This window comes from Erythrolamprus reginae, chromosome 4, assembly GCF_031021105.1.
Source record: "Erythrolamprus reginae isolate rEryReg1 chromosome 4, rEryReg1.hap1, whole genome shotgun sequence".
Lineage (NCBI taxonomy): Eukaryota > Metazoa > Chordata > Lepidosauria > Squamata > Dipsadidae > Erythrolamprus > Erythrolamprus reginae.
The window spans coordinates 67,161,743-67,177,677 of NC_091953.1; the positions used below are offsets into that span (position 1 = coordinate 67,161,743).

Genomic DNA, 15,935 nt, shown 5'->3' on the forward strand with positions numbered 1-15,935 from the left:
CAAATTTAATTATTTATTATTGTCAAAATATCTCTAGGTTCTTCTCCAATTGTGTAAATTGGGTAAATGAAGAATCTGATAAGTGTACATTCAAAGAAGGTTTAGATATTATTTTATAGTTCAAAATGTGAGAGATTACTTAATATACCTCAGAGTTAAACATTATAAGTTAATAGCTTACAAAAATATGAAAATAGTAATTCAACAGTTGATAATTTTAATAGGTATTCTTGTACCACTGGCATACATCAAGAGATCTGGAAAAGGGGGAAGAAGGCAAATGAAAAAGTATATAAATCATATATAAATTACATTCAGCTTCCTTCACGTAGCTTTGTGAGGAATTTTCATATGAAGAAAAATAAGTTTCAATAGAACCTGTTCTTGAAGTCAATTTTTTTCTTTTCTGAAAAAGAAAAGATGATTACATTTTTTAAAATGTCATGTGAGAAAAAGTTAAAGCATAAGAAGCAGGTGGATATTTAGTAATGAATTTCCTGTGTAAGGTGGAATTTATCTTTAAAAAAAGCTAATTTGACTTGTTCATTCTGGTTTCAGCAAGTCGGCAAGCATTTTATTTATTCGACTTCTTGCCACCCAATCCTGAAGGAATCAAGGCGGCTTGCAAAATAATATGATACAATACAAAAAGATACAAGCAATAAAAAGAAGTCGAATATAATCTCTAAAACTAACCCTGTGATAAAACCCATTTGTTGTGTCCAGAGGACAGTTAGGCATTGTACCCGCCCTATAATCCTTGGGCGGGAAAATGCTAGGATGTGATTGGTTGCCAGCCCGGCATATATATAGCTGCCAGGCACGGCCATGTGGTCTTTTGTCTAGTTCCATAACCGTTACTCCTTGTTAATAAAGAACAGTTATTCACCTTATGAATGCAGTCTTTCTTTCAAGCAAAGATCTAACACCATTTATATAAAAAAGTAGTCAAATCATATACATACACACCATTCATAAATTTTGGCCATGAAAGATGTATAATTCATGGCCCCCAGGCCTGCTGTTAAAGCCAGGTATTCGTGGTCTTGCGGAAGGCCAGCAGGATGGGAGCAGTACGGACTTCGGGGGGTAGTTGGTTCCATTTTATTTTATATCCAAATCTTGACACTTAAAACAAAATAGTCCTCTGAATGCCTAGGTGGAAGCTCCACGTACTTTGAAAATTTAATATCAATGGTTGCCTGAATTGTCCATTGGGGACCGAGGAAAATGAACCCAAATCATTTAAGTATATTCTTTTGAGTCAGCCACCTTGGAATGTTACATATTTTGATCACATCAATGCATAATATTGAAGTGCATTATGTTTTAAAAAGTACTAAACATAACAAGATGCTATGTTAGTATATCTAGTATGCTATGTTAGTATATCTATTATTATGATTTCTAATTACTGGGAACAAAGATTATTTAACTTTTATCCTATCCCTCATTTCCTATCATCTTTAAGAGTTTCTTATTGGGGTTTTCATAGTTTATTATTGATATTTGATTTCTTTTTATTACTGTATTATATTTGTATTGTTGTAAACCACCCTGGAATTGGGTGGCATATGGTTCGAATTGGAAATGCAATGACATGGGAAATCAGTTAATTCAAAGTGTTCTATTTATTTTGTAAAATATTTATTTATGTCTCATTTCATTATTTGTTAATGATGATTTTTAGCCAGTGCATTATGAAGAGAAGAACTGGTGTGAAGAGCAATATTCTGGAGGATGCTATACAGCTTATTTTCCACCCGGGATAATGACTCAGTATGGAAGGTACGGTAATCATAAGAATGTTAAGATTAAGGAGTTAATGAAGAATATGAAGGTTTTCATGTTCCGTTAATTCAAACCAATTTCTTTAACTTGCTCCATAGATATAACTTCTAGGGATGATATAAAGAATTGTACAATTCATTAAATATTTTGACCAGAATAGCATTAAATTTATGTATTGTCCTATAAAATAGTGCATATTAATTTGCAGTTCAAAATCAATATTTATAATGGGCTTACTATTGTAATTGAATATTAAAACTATTTACATATTAAATAGATAAATTGTCTTTAATGCCTTGATCCAGTAAGTGTAATGGATTTCAGAGATTTTATATCCGTTTATTCTTTGCTACTTTACTTCCCATTAAAACTATTAGATTGGGACTGTATAAATATAATTGCTTTTTATGGCCATGATAAGTTTCTGTACCTCTTCTCATATATACAGAATGATATTATGCTTTATATCATTTTTGCATAAAGTGATACGTGTTGTAGCAAATAATGCATGAAAAATTTATGGATAATTACATGTAGCCTTCTTGAGCAATGATTTGGAGCTAATTTGAGAGTTCAGCAGGACTTTGACATTATTGATAATTACTCTGAAAAACATAAGAAAAAACATGCATAGGAGAGAACAACTGAAGAAATGTTACAGGCGATAGAGAATCCACTTGTGGTTGGGTGGGGCTCATGTAATTATAGCAGCTGTTATATTGGCAGCATGCAGGCTTAGCAGCGTGGAGATTATCTGATCGTAGTAGTTGGGAGTAACGGAATTTGAGAAAAGAAATCCTTGTAAGTTTTTGCCACATCTGGAACAAACAGTATTTGTGCCAAACTTCACAGTACTGGTTTATTGCTGATTTATTGCTTGCCTTGTTATCGGACTGTAATCCATTACTGCCTTGTTTATACAAGAAATCCCTTTGAATTATAAAAGGGAGTTTTGCTTCTCTTTTGTTGCGATAAAAAACATTTACTGGAATTCTACTGCATGTGTGTGTCTGTTTTGAACCAATTTCCTTTTCATTGGAGGCTTGTATTAGAAGCCGGCAGAAAAGAAGGTGACAAGCACCAGGGAGAAATAGATAGAAAGAAAGAAAGAAAGAAAGAAAGAAAGAAAGATAGATAGATAGATAGATAGATAGATAGATAGATCTCTAGAAAGCAATATGAAGAAACAAATCCTAAACTCTGAAAAAAACATCCATGAGCTGAGGACTGGATTGAACGGAGGCAGATCCTCAAAAAATTCAACCCAGTCCATAGAACTGTGGGTCTAGAATAACTCATTTTGGAATTTTCCTTCGATGGTTGTGTATTATAATACATCATCCTGACTACATATTACTGCGTTAAATAGATGTTTCTATGTTCGCAAACAGAGACTCTTTCCCCTGTTGCAAATTAAGGCTTCAAGGGCCTTGGGAAATATACATGTTTGTTGCATTCAATTAATACCACATTTAATTTTGCTCTGAATATATTGGAACAAATTTCAAGTATTTAGAAATAAAAGGTCATAGGTGATGCCTTTTAGATGCTAATATTAGGAATAAATTTTCACTGTTTATAATCAGAGAAAGGTGACCCTTGCCATTTTATGATCTGAACTTGCTTTCAAAGGATTCTTCGTGAACCAGTTGGGAAGATCTTCTTTGCAGGTACTGAAACAGCTTCAGAATGGAGCGGCTACATGGAAGGTGCTGTTCAGGCTGGAGAAAGAGCAGCCAGAGAGGTAGGGGGTCTATTGCATCAAATATTTTTACTTAAATTTTACTTAAAATTTTATTATGATTCTTTGGATGAATTACCAACCCAAAGCATCCTCCTGTTGGTTTGCATGACTGCCACTTAAAGATAAATGATTTATTAATCTTATAATAAAAACAAACTACATAAGACGAACAGGCTGAGCTTGAGGGAGGAGTCAAACAGATTATTAGTCAATTTACAATAAATAAATCTTTATACTCATTTGAACTACCTGAATCTTTTGATTTCCCTGGTACTTGACACAAGCAAGCAAAAAGCATTAAATATCAAAAGTTAAAAGCAAACATAAAGGAGCTGGATGTCATATGTTAATGTATGCGCAGAGTAATCCTTGTTTATCAAAGTTTTGCACACACAGAAACATTTATATTGAGATTAGCCACACACAGTTACAGTAACTTGAATTAAAGTTTACTTTGAGAAATAGCATGTTTCTATAAACAATCCAAAATCAAACACATAATAGTCAGAATAACAATCCAAATATTATGAAGTACATAGTCTTTGTCATAATCAGTAAACAAAGATATCAAGGCTAAACACATTTTAGCTATAGTACATAATAACAATACAAAGAGATTGCAGAGACCTTGCAGAGCATACTTAACAGTGAGTAGCCATGAATAGTGAGTAGCTTAGACAAAGAGAAACAGAAAGAGGCTCCAAAGTTACAGGGTGTGTTCCAAAAGTAATGCAATTGAATTTTCCACATCGGTCCTATAGGTCGGAGTGGGACCGAAACACTTGGAGTAGTGGGGGGGGGGCGCTAAGCTTTGCTGTGAAACTGGTCTCAGTGCTCTCCAAGCTGTGGAAGCAGCAGGACGTCAGTTATTGTAAACCTCTGTGTGCTGACCGTGTCATGAAAAAAATGGAATCGACAATCGAGTAACATTACGCGATTAAGTTTTGTGCTGAAAAATTGAAAAAATCTCTTGAGACTAACAAAATGATTTGTGAGGCTTACAGGGACTCTGCTCTGTCCTATTCACAAGTTTCAAGGTGGTTAAAGGTCTTTAAGGAGGGTAGGGAAGAGGTTGAGGACAAACAACGCTCTGGGCAGCCATCAACCAGCAAAACCAACAATGTGGCTTGTGTTCAACAATTGTTGGACTCTGACCATCGATTGAGTATCAAGATGGTTGCCAATGAACTGAACTTGTTGTTTACTGTTGTGTTTTGCATTGTTACTGAACATTTAGTGATGAGGAAATGTGTGCCAAGCTCGTGCCCAAGGTGTTGTCAAACGACCAAAAGACCAACTGAGCGGAAATTTCAAGTGAACTTCTGCAACATATAGAAATTGAACTCGGTTGTTTGGATAATGTCATCCCTGGTGATGAAACCTGGGTTTTTGAAAATGACCCAGAAACAAAACGCCAACGCTCTGAGTGGCACACCGACCAGTCCCCCAACCCGAAGAAGGCAAGAATGAGCAAATCAAAAGTGAAAACAATGCTCATTGTCTTTTTCAACAGTAAAGGAATAGTCCTTAAGGAGTTTGTTCCCCAAGGACAGACAGTTAATACTGCCTACTACCCGGATGCGCTGAAAAGACTCCAAAAAAGGGTCATCAGCATGAGTAAAGGCATCTCCACTACCTGGCAACACCATCATGACAATGTGCCGTGCCACAAAGCACTACGAGTCTGCAAGTTCCTGGCCAAACACAAGGTGCCAACGCTGCCCCACCCCCCCATAGTCCTGACACCGCCCGAGCAGACCTCTTTTTGTTCCCTCAGATTAAGGCAGCCCTGAAAGGAACCTGTTTTTTGTCTATAGAAGAGATCCAATGAGCCATGACAAAGACCTTGCGAGAGGTCCCCGAAGACGCCTTCCATGTTGTGTACCGGTCATGGCAGAGTCACTGAAAAAAACATGTAGAGGCCCAAGGACAGTACTTTGAAGAATTTTCAGTGTTTGTGCAAATCTGTTCAATAAATTACTTTTTAAAAAATAATTGCATTTCTTTTGGAACACACCTTGTATAAGCTATGAATTCTAACTCCCTCTTGTGGCAGTCTGCAACACCTCAGCTAAACAAACATAGCTTATTTTATATATTCCAAACCCAACAATATGTGCATTTAGGATTTAAATGAATCCCCCAAAATGGCAAATATGAAGTTCTTAAAAAGGCATTAGAGTATCAAAAGGCAGTTTCACTGAGCTCCCTCTGGATATCCTGGCCTGGCTAAATAAGACTCTAAGGTTTTGATGATGATAGGATGATCTCCAGTGCTGATTAAGAAAAAAATCTCCAATGTAAAGAAGAAAGTAAAACTGAATACTAGAAATGGAGATAAAGCTGCATTATTCTGAGTTAGTCATTCAAAATAGTCTATTTTAAAAATGAATAGATTGCTATGTGAATAGATTGCTAATCTCATGTTTGTTGATATGAAAATAGAATTTGTGCTAAAGGATCTGACCTGATTTGTCTTGATTGCTTTTTAAATGAAGTTATATTTGTATAAAATTTCCATTTATGTCAATAAGATTTGTATATTTGCATATTTACACCCCCATAATTCAGTATTTCTGAACATTGGCCAGAAGTATGATATCTTTTAAATTAGCCATTGAAAAAGCATTTGATCGATTGTTTTCTATATAAGACTTAAATCACTTCTTTTTAGGTACTACAGTCAATGGGAAGATATTCAGGAGAAATATGGAAATCTGAACCAGAATCATCTGTAAGTATGTCTATGGAGATTCTCAGTCATCCAGGCCATGGTTATCCAAAAGGTGCTTTTTCAAGAGGCAACTGGATTCTCTGGTGTTCTTTTTTTAAAAGATGTTCGCTTCTCACCTGAGAAAGTTATTCAGCTCTCAGAAGCTCTGAAGAAGCTTCTTGGATGAGAAGCGAGATGTCTTCAAAGTCCAGTTGCCTCTTGACAAAGCATCCTTAGGGCATTTATAAGTAATGTTTTACTTGATGTGGAAGAAGATGTGTAATTAATACTCAGAATTATAGAACCGGCCATGTGGAAAGGAATAGTTTGGTTCTCACTCTGTTTTGAACTTAATAAATGACCTACAGGCAATCATTGATTTATGGCCATTTGTTTAGCAACTGTGCAAGGCTACCACATGATCTCATAATGCAGTGATGGTAGTTCCAGTCCCAATTGTAGTCACAAGTCAAGGACTACCCTGTATAGTAAGTTAACTATAGAAATGTAATTTAAATCTCACCAACAATATGCCTTTAACAATAGCCATAATAGCCCATATTGTAAAAACCACCAATTGGTTTTACCTGCTGAATAGCTTTTGTAAATAAATATGATTTTCACACTCCCTGGAGTGAAGTTAGCTCCAACCCCCTGACCTTCCACAAAAACTTAAAGACCTGGCTCTGCCAGCTGACTTGGAGCTCCCCTTTGGGGTTGGGTCGCATTTGAGGTAATTGACAAACATAACAGACCCCATCTCCTCTCCTCATTCTACTCCACCACCCGTCTTTACTTGGGGTTGTGTATTTATCTTTTTTATTACAGTGGTGCTTTGGTATTCCTTGTTAATTGGTTCCAGGAGTACCAAGAATGATGAGTACCAGATCTTTCCCATAAGGAATAATATAGTGAGTCACAAGGTAGCTGATAATTTGTAGCTTTTGCACTGAGTACTAAACAAACAATGAATATTAAGCAAAATTTCCACATAAAAATGCATTGAGTACCAAATTTCATGAGTTTCAAAACAGTTCAGTACCAAGATATCACTATATTTAGGTATTATTGTGCACAGGTTTTGTAAAATTTTATCTTTTAATATTGTAAATCACCTAGGGTTATATAAGTAAATAAATACATTATTGATCTCACTCCTCCAACATAAATAAAAGCTATATTACAATTTTCACTATAAGTGTGTTTAGATTAGGGTTGTGCAAAAAATTATTTGAAAGAAGTGTTTTGGACTTGTGTGAGCATAGCAACTTCTCTCATTATTCACTGATGCAGCCTGACTTTCAAGCTTCCATGAAAAACTGTCTAGAATCCCTACAGGTAGTCCTTGACTTACATAAGCTCAAAAGAAAAAATAAATGGCAGCATAAATGTGTAGCAAATGGCCATGGCACAGGTTGGGTCCTAAAGGGAGTGAGATAGGCAGCAAAAAGCAAGTAACCAAAAATGTTACTTACAAGTTATCTTTGAAATTATGACTGCTACACAGAAGCACACGCATATAGTCATGTGATTGCATTTCACGCATTTGGTAATCAGTGCCCTGCAACTGATCACATAACCATAGTTTGTGATGCTTTTGCAGATTTCTGATTTTTTTCTGATTAATAACTATGGTGACTCACTTTATGAGACTTTAATAAAAACATCATAAAGTTGAGTTAGGTGACATGGTAACTTGACTTACAACAGTTCATTTAGTTACTGTTTGAAGTTACAGCAGCATTGAAAAACTGACCTCTGGCCGTTTTTCACAGTTGTGACCTCTGCAAAATCCCCATGATCATATGCTCAAAATTCAGATGCTTGACAACTGGTTCATACTTATAACTGTTACAGCATCCCAGGGACATATGATCCCCTTCTGCCACCTTATGTCAAGCAAAATCAATGGGGAAGCAAGATTCATTTAGCAAACAGGCTAATAAAGTAACTGCAATGATTCACTTAACTTTGGGAAAAATGTCATAAAATGAGGCAAAACTCACTTAACAAATGTTTCCTTTAACAATAGAAATTTTGGGGTCAATTGTGGTCATGAATTGAGGACTACCCATATTAGTCATGCAGAATTTTTTAAAAAAATATCTAACACAAAACAAAGTAGCTCACATGAAGCCTAAAGCACGTCACATTATTTTCTGTATTATGCATTATCCTGGCATGGATAATTTTTAGATGCCTTGCATGTAACTGCCACATGACCTTGGGAAAAGTTGCAGATGCTTAAAGGAAGAGGCAGGTGTTATATTGGTGTTCCTTCTACTCTTTAGCACCTTTTGAGGTTCAGATCCAAAGCACTGCATATCCTTATAGCGTTTAGCAATAGTACTTAGACTTGTATACCACTTCACAGTCTTTTACAGCCCTTTCTAGGCAGTTAACAGAGTCAGCATGTTGTCCCCAACAATTTGGGTCTTCATTTTACGTACCTCAACCTGGTGAGATTCGATCTGCCAAACTGCTGGCAGCTGGCAGTCAGCAGAAGTAGCTTGCGGTACTGCATTCTAACCATTGCACCACCATGGCTCTTATAACATTTTTTTTCCCAATAATGTGATTGGAATTCCTAGGATAGCGTCGATCGTGATGCAATATCTTAAATATGGCATCACATCATAGATTTGCCTAATTATATTTTGTGGTTGTTTTACTTTCAACCCATTTCCTAATTTGCTTTTATTTTTAACAGCTTAGTCCTCAATCTCATTTACTCCTTTTCATGTTTAACATAATATATTTTGCCAAGTCCCTCTTAATATTGTCCTTTCTCCTGTTGTTAAAGAGCAAGATTTGAAAAATTAATCTATATTACTATTATTTACTTTAGATGCAATTCCTTCATTCTGTTAGAATTTCTTCTGTGAAATGCATAGTTATCATATTTGTAAAAAGTACCACCCACCTAATAATGACCACATTTATCTCCTTTGTGTCAGTTTACTTATTAAAACTAAGATTTAATAGCACATCTTTATTTATTTATTTTAACTAATTGGTTTATTTAAATGTATAAGCCACCTTTCTCCTGATGGATTTAGGGTGGCGTACAACAATAAAAACCAATTCAAAATTTGAAACCCCAATATTAAGAAACATTCATCCATCTAACATGCTATATTGGCCAAATCCCAAATGACTTTACAGAATTATAAAAACAAAGAATATGAATGCAATAAAAGAAAATGAAAAAAGAAAAATTAGAAAAAGAATAAATCACAACAAAAACAAGAAACAAATATTCAGTAGGGCCATCACTTGGAGAAAGCCAACACTACTGTGCTTGGTCTTGTGCACAATATGAACATCATTCCACAGGGCAGGTATTATCTCAGAAAAGATCTGGTTCCATCTTGCCACCTAATGGTATTTTGAAGGTCCATGAATAGAGAACATAATTCCTCTGAGGATTAAAGCTGTCTGGGAGTGTGACTGAAAATCTCTCTTTCCCTCCTTCCCTTTCTCTCTCTCTCTCCATATGCACATTTAAATATTTAGAATTGCTTGAAACATGAAACATGCAATCAGAAGGATAGTTACAGATCTAACCCTAGGTTAGCCAATTAATTTTCACAAAAGGCCACATGAGAAACTGGAGCTGAACCATAAGGGCTGTGAAGGTCCATAGGCATCCATGGACACAGATGTATAAATTGGGTAGGGGGGAAACAACAGTCACTTTCAAAATAAAAGCAATGCAGTTGTGTTATGTGCATGGCATACACAGGTTTACATTTGATTTCTAATTTCTGTTTGATCTCATGCAGACCGGATATGGACAGCCAAAGGGCCAGATGTGCCCCTGTAGCCTTAAATGATCAGGTCTGATTTGACCTAATATATTAGTCTGGGTAGTCTTCTGTTTAAAAAATGTGGACCACTCTACTTTTAACCATTCCTACTCCAAGAATATAAAAAACTGTCATTGTTTAACATAGGAAAGCTGTGTTTTGTTGTTGTTTTCTGGTACTTAATCTTGGGGGGAAAATAACCTCCACTAATTGTGAATGTTCTTCCATCCAGGATGTGCCAGCCCTGCCAATAATTTCAACATTTTGGGAAAGGAACTTGCCTTCAGTTCCTGGACTACTGAAATTGATGGGATTCTCTGTTTTCTTTACATCAGTGGCTGCAGTTGGGCTCTTTGCCTGTAAAAAGGATCTCTTAGTGCGAAACTGAAAACAGATGTGCCAATAGGAAACTCTACAATTTGGTCTGCAAATTTATATACATTAACACAATCATTTCCCTCTTGTTTAGGGTAGGGATCCTCAACCTGTGGGCTACAGCCCACTACTAGGCCATGGACTATTTGGAACTGGGCCTCATGACCAGTGGCCAGCATATATGTACATACTGCTTGACTTGTGTGAGCAGCGGGCACACACATGCAACTCAACTTGCAAAAGTCAAGCTGTGCACATATGAGCATGTATGCTGGCCCGCCACTCACACAAATCAAGCTGCGTACCTGTGCTCTGACCTGCTGCTGCAACAGCCAGGTTCCACTCTCCCCACTCCCAGATAGGCTGCAGCTACAAAGATTGAGCATCACTGATTTAGACTGTTGATTGCAATTATCTGTATTCTGCCTATTAATTCAAGGTGTCTTGGAAATTGTGATAGAGTCCAACATCTGTTTCCAAAGGCACTACACAATTTGGCTGCTATAAATAAAATATAGTTGCCTGGAATCCAATTACAGGTAGTCTTCAAGCTATTCATTCACTCTGACATCTGACCATAGAGACTCTGCAGCATCTCCTGCCTCTCTCCGTATCCCCATCCTGCCTGAGAATTTTTATTTCTTCAAGAAAAAAAAGCTGGAACAAATTTGTTGATCTTTCTTTTAAAGATTTAAAGATTTAAAGACCTTTTCTCAAGATTATAATATCCTTCTTAAAAATATAATCAGACCTAAATCTTCCTTAAGGAGTGAGAGACATCAAGAAATGTAATTTTGAAAAATGTTTAGTATTAGAATGCTTTTCTGCTTCTTCCAAACTGCTTTTGGATGAAAACATCTTCAATTTCCACCTGACATTAATGTATTTTGATAGATTTCTTAATATCACGTTTTGGCTCGCTCCTCATTTGATAATATTTAAGTGGGTGGTGGAAGCGTGCACTTGATGAAATGACTCTATGGCCATTATTCATTTGTCGCAGAAAATGGGACAAATCTCTTAAATTAGTTAACCATAGAAAATGGGACAAATTTCTTAAATTAGTTAACCATAGAAATAAATAGGAGATTAAGAATGTTGGTTTTTACCTTCGGAAAGTGAGTAATCTCTTGCAGAGTTTGGTTATACTGTTTCCAGGATCTTTTCAGTCTTTTTCAGGGTCAGGACTGCTGCTTAAATGGTTAAAAACTGCAGACCAGAAGTAGTTATCTTTCTTTTTGACTCAGAGAATACAGATTTTGCACATTCTTATCCTAGGATTACATCTTCCTTACAGTTCCATGATTTCTGAAGAGTGTTCTGTATAATATTTTTTACTGATATACAATACCACAAACAATGGAGCATAATGTATGCCTTCTACTGCTGCTGTTTATCTGATATATGTTCTTACTGTTTCATAATTTTGTGAACCTCTTGTGATTACAAAGAAAAAAACAAGAATTCAGGACTCTGCCCAGGATCCAATTTCAGGTAGATAAAATTCTTTTTCCCTTTAGCTTTCCTTCCTAACACTTTGTCAGTAGACTTTATTGGAAATTTTTTCTACGTTCTTTCAAGAATCAGGAGCAGCTTTTTAAAGGAGAGGACAAGTAGATCTCTACCTCCCAGCTCTGTGGCTTAAGAATTAAATCTACAAATGATTTTCAGAGTTTCATTTTAATATCTGACACTTTGCCTTCAGGAAAAAATAGTTAACTATTCTGTTCAGGTCTGGTGTACTATTTTGTGTCAGGCTTGATTGATGGTAGATGTAATAAAACTGTAAATGTTGGATTTAATGAAAGAATGAAGCGATCCTATATGGAGTGGGTAGTGATGTAATACTTCCTTGCTGATTTCTTAACATTTCTTAATGAAAATGTAGTGGCAGAAAGTGAACCCATTCTCTTTCCTTGTTCACAGTGTTATTTCTTCATATAGTGGTGTAACCCTCAAAGTTCTTGAAAAAGAGAGAAGCTATTTTATTTCTAGGGAAAAATGTTTTTTGTTATACTGCTAGAGCTAGATTTATATCAATGAAGTGATTTGCATATATAACAAACCTCTAAGATAGATTTGTCTTCTATTTGATTCTTCTTGGATTGCCCTTCTCAGATGATTGCCTATGAGGGGCTGCAGATTTCCTGGAAGGCAATTTTATTGAAATAGGTCTTATTCTGAATGAAGATACTGTACTTGGAATTGCACTTTTTAGTATTTTTAAATTAAGTACTCTATTGTGTTTCCCTGAAAATAAAACTCTGTCTTGTGTGTTTTTGAAACCTGAATTGCCATGCACTCAAAAGCATGGTAATAAGGCCAAGGGGATTTCTTATTTTGGGGAAAACAGGTAGTAATCAGAGGCTACAACCAGGCATCATACTGAAACGTATTTAATAAAAGTGTCCCTTCTCAGTGTCACACTAAAGTCTTCATTTAATAAGTATCATAATGTAACCCTTTCCCCCTCAGTTTCTTTCTCATACAAATAATAGTGCAGATCAGGACTCAAGAAACTTAAGAGAATCCATTTTTTACTTGGGGTGGGAGTAAGAAAAAAGCCTCTTAATTTCAGTGAGGTGGTTTTAATATGCTGATTATAGATATAGAAGGTCAGGATTAATTTGGGTCCCCTGTTTACTTCTCAGTCTGAAAAAAGAACAACATTGTCTGTTACCAGGTAATAAAAATAACATTCTAGCCTTTTATAGCACCATGCCTTTTAATGGCTTGAAGAGTAACAGTAAATTTAGAAGATGGCTGAAATCTGGGAATTTCAAGAATTATCTGCAGAGTACCAGGCTGGAGGAGCCTGGGCTATCTCATGGTATGTTCTGACTAGCAGAGGCTTTCCAAAGTCTCACGCACAGAATTCTCCCAGATCTCTTACATGAAATGTTAATGTAACAGATGATGTCACATAAAAGTTACATGAGGTGGACCTTGAAGTCCTAGTAGACAGTTACTTAAATATGAATCAGCAGTGTAGCAGCCAAAAAACCTAAAACAATCCTTGGTTGTGTAAAAACAGAAGCATAGAATCAAAATGACATGAAGTATTAGTACTGCTTTATAAAGCCTTAGGAATGCCACAGCTGGAATACTACATCCAGTTTCAGTCACCACATTACAGAAAAGATGTTGAGACTTTGAAAAAAGTGCAAAGTAGAGCAAATAAGAGGATTATAGTCTGGAGATTAAAACATATGAAGAATGGCTGCAGGATTTGGGTTTGGCTAGTCTAGAGAAAATAAGGAGGGGGATAGCAGTATTCCAGTATTGAGAAGCTGCCACAAATAGGAGGGGGTCAACTAATTTTCCAAAGCACCTAAAGGCAGGGCAAGAAACAATGGATGAAAACTAATCAAGGAGAGGGGTGATCTGGAATTAAGGAGATACTTCCTAACAGTGAGGATAATTAAGCAGAGAAACAGGTTGCCTTCAGATGTTGTGGGAGCTTCGTCACTGGAGGTTTTTAAGAAGAGCCTGGACAGTCACTTGTCTGAAACACTATAGGTCTCCCACTTAAACAGGGGGCTGGACTAGAAGACCTTCAAGGTTCTTTCCAGCTCTATTCTGATTGGTTGATTGATTAATTGGTCAAAATCATTTTAAATAAACAAGAAAAAAATGCAAAGGAATGGATCAAAGTAAACTTTATCAAAACCTGGCATTGTTTTGTGCCTCTTTCTTCCCTTTCCTAAATACCCATCATAAGCAACAAATGGAATAACATCACAGCTTTAGTGATGACATCACAGCATTATTATTTCAGACTACTTCCTACTGTCTGCCAATGACATGAGATTGGAGTAGTAAAATGTACAACTATTGATGTCACTGAATATATTAATGAAATTAGATAACCCACGTTTGGTATGCAGACATAATCTTTGGGGTTCTTATACTATCAATTTGGATATAAATAAAGAGCATTCAGTTACCAAGGAATTATTGCACAGTTGCTAAGATTTTAAATTTTGAACAAACTACTTGAAGAGTGTGACAGTTTGTGATTTTGTTGTTCTATAATGCCACAGGAGAAGACATGGTGATAGGAAATTCTGATACAGTATTTGTATATATCAAGATATCAGGAGGTTGGCAAAATTGCATTTAGTAAGCAGTTGCCTGTAATGAATATGAATGTGAGAATGCAGCCTTTAAATACTTGGCAGAAGTTGAACTGAGGAAAAATAAATCCCAAATATCTCATGATTAAATAGAATTATATTTAGGAAGTCTGCTTCATTTGTAGCTAAGCTCTGAGACTGTAGTTATAAAAGTTTATTCACCCCACATGCGTTAACCCTCTTTCTATGCTAGGGTCTATATGATCCGAAATGAAATTTGAGACCCTGTAGATTATTTGTCATGCGGATCTGAAAGTTGTGATTAATTGACTTTTCCTCATTTGAGGGGTTCTTACTGTGAGTGAGAACACAACAGCAGAATAGCTGACAAATATTGAGAACATATTTCATTATTCATTTTATTTGTTCATTTTCTTCCTCATTTCATGAGATGAATGAAAGCTGAAATTAATAAAATGAAACTGCTGAGCAAAAATATAAAAAAACTTTGTAATTCTTAGTTTCAGATGTACAGTTTGGATTGCATAAACGGATCTAATCTATGGGCTTTGCTGAAAGATCCTGTTTTAGGCAGAAGGCTGATTGAACTTTTGGCCTTTCTAACTGTTTTTATAACATTTCTCAGAAGCAAATCCAATATTTCAGTGGTAATTTATATTGCAATCTACTGCAAGAGTCCAAGGAACAGAAAAAATACAAAAGGTTGATGTGGGGAAACCAAAGGCAAAAGTTCATCAACTGCTTGGCCTCTTTTCTTGTTGGAAAAGAACACAATCAGAAGCTGGCCTGGATCTAAAGATAGCTTCTCTCTCACTTTCCCTGCAGTCAGGCAATTTGTGTTTCAGAACTGTTAGAAGAGCAGGGCTTTACTTGGGATGAGCAGAACCAGCTAATCTGCTTCCTGGCAGTTCTTTGATACTAGAAATAACTTAGATATCCTTGGATTATCCTAAAGGGTTAGAGTTATGAAAAACAGACTCCAATGTCACCCTGCTACTTTTTAACTAATATAACAAAGAAACACACACATCTACACAGTTGTATTATTTTATATGACTTTAAAAGCAAAAACTAATTAATGATTGGGAGAAAATAAATGAAGAAAAAACGTAACTAAAGTGTTTGGAAAATTACAGCCTCAAGGAAAGGAAAAGGAAAAAGGAAAGAAGAAACATAGCTGGAAAGTAACTGAAGGAGGAACAAAGTAGAATAGGAATGAGGATAACGTCACCAAACATACATTGGTTAGTTTGTTTACAGGGGACAGTGATATCAAAAGCTGGGAACAAAATTTGGAGGGCAGTAAGTTGTAATTGTAAGTAATACCATGTATAAATTTTGTCATTGTTGCCATTTCTCATGATCTTGCCATTCACCCAGAAAGCTACATATTGGAAATGTGTTTT

General features: G+C 35.9%; 1 protein-coding gene across 1 annotated transcript in view; it reads left to right on the plus strand.

Moving 5' to 3' along the window:
- The window catches only part of LOC139166677 (amine oxidase [flavin-containing] B-like), a 67,768-nt gene extending 53,727 nt beyond the window's left edge, over window positions 1-14,041 (plus strand). Inside the window, exons 12-15 of the mRNA XM_070750526.1 lie at window positions 1,691-1,788; window positions 3,424-3,535; window positions 6,210-6,269; window positions 10,290-14,041. Of these exons, the coding sequence (XP_070606627.1) occupies window positions 1,691-1,788; window positions 3,424-3,535; window positions 6,210-6,269; window positions 10,290-10,445 (426 nt within the window). The 3' untranslated portion in view covers window positions 10,446-14,041. The remainder of the gene's footprint in view (window positions 1-1,690; window positions 1,789-3,423; window positions 3,536-6,209; window positions 6,270-10,289) is intronic.
- Window positions 14,042-15,935: the final 1,894 nt, after the last annotated feature.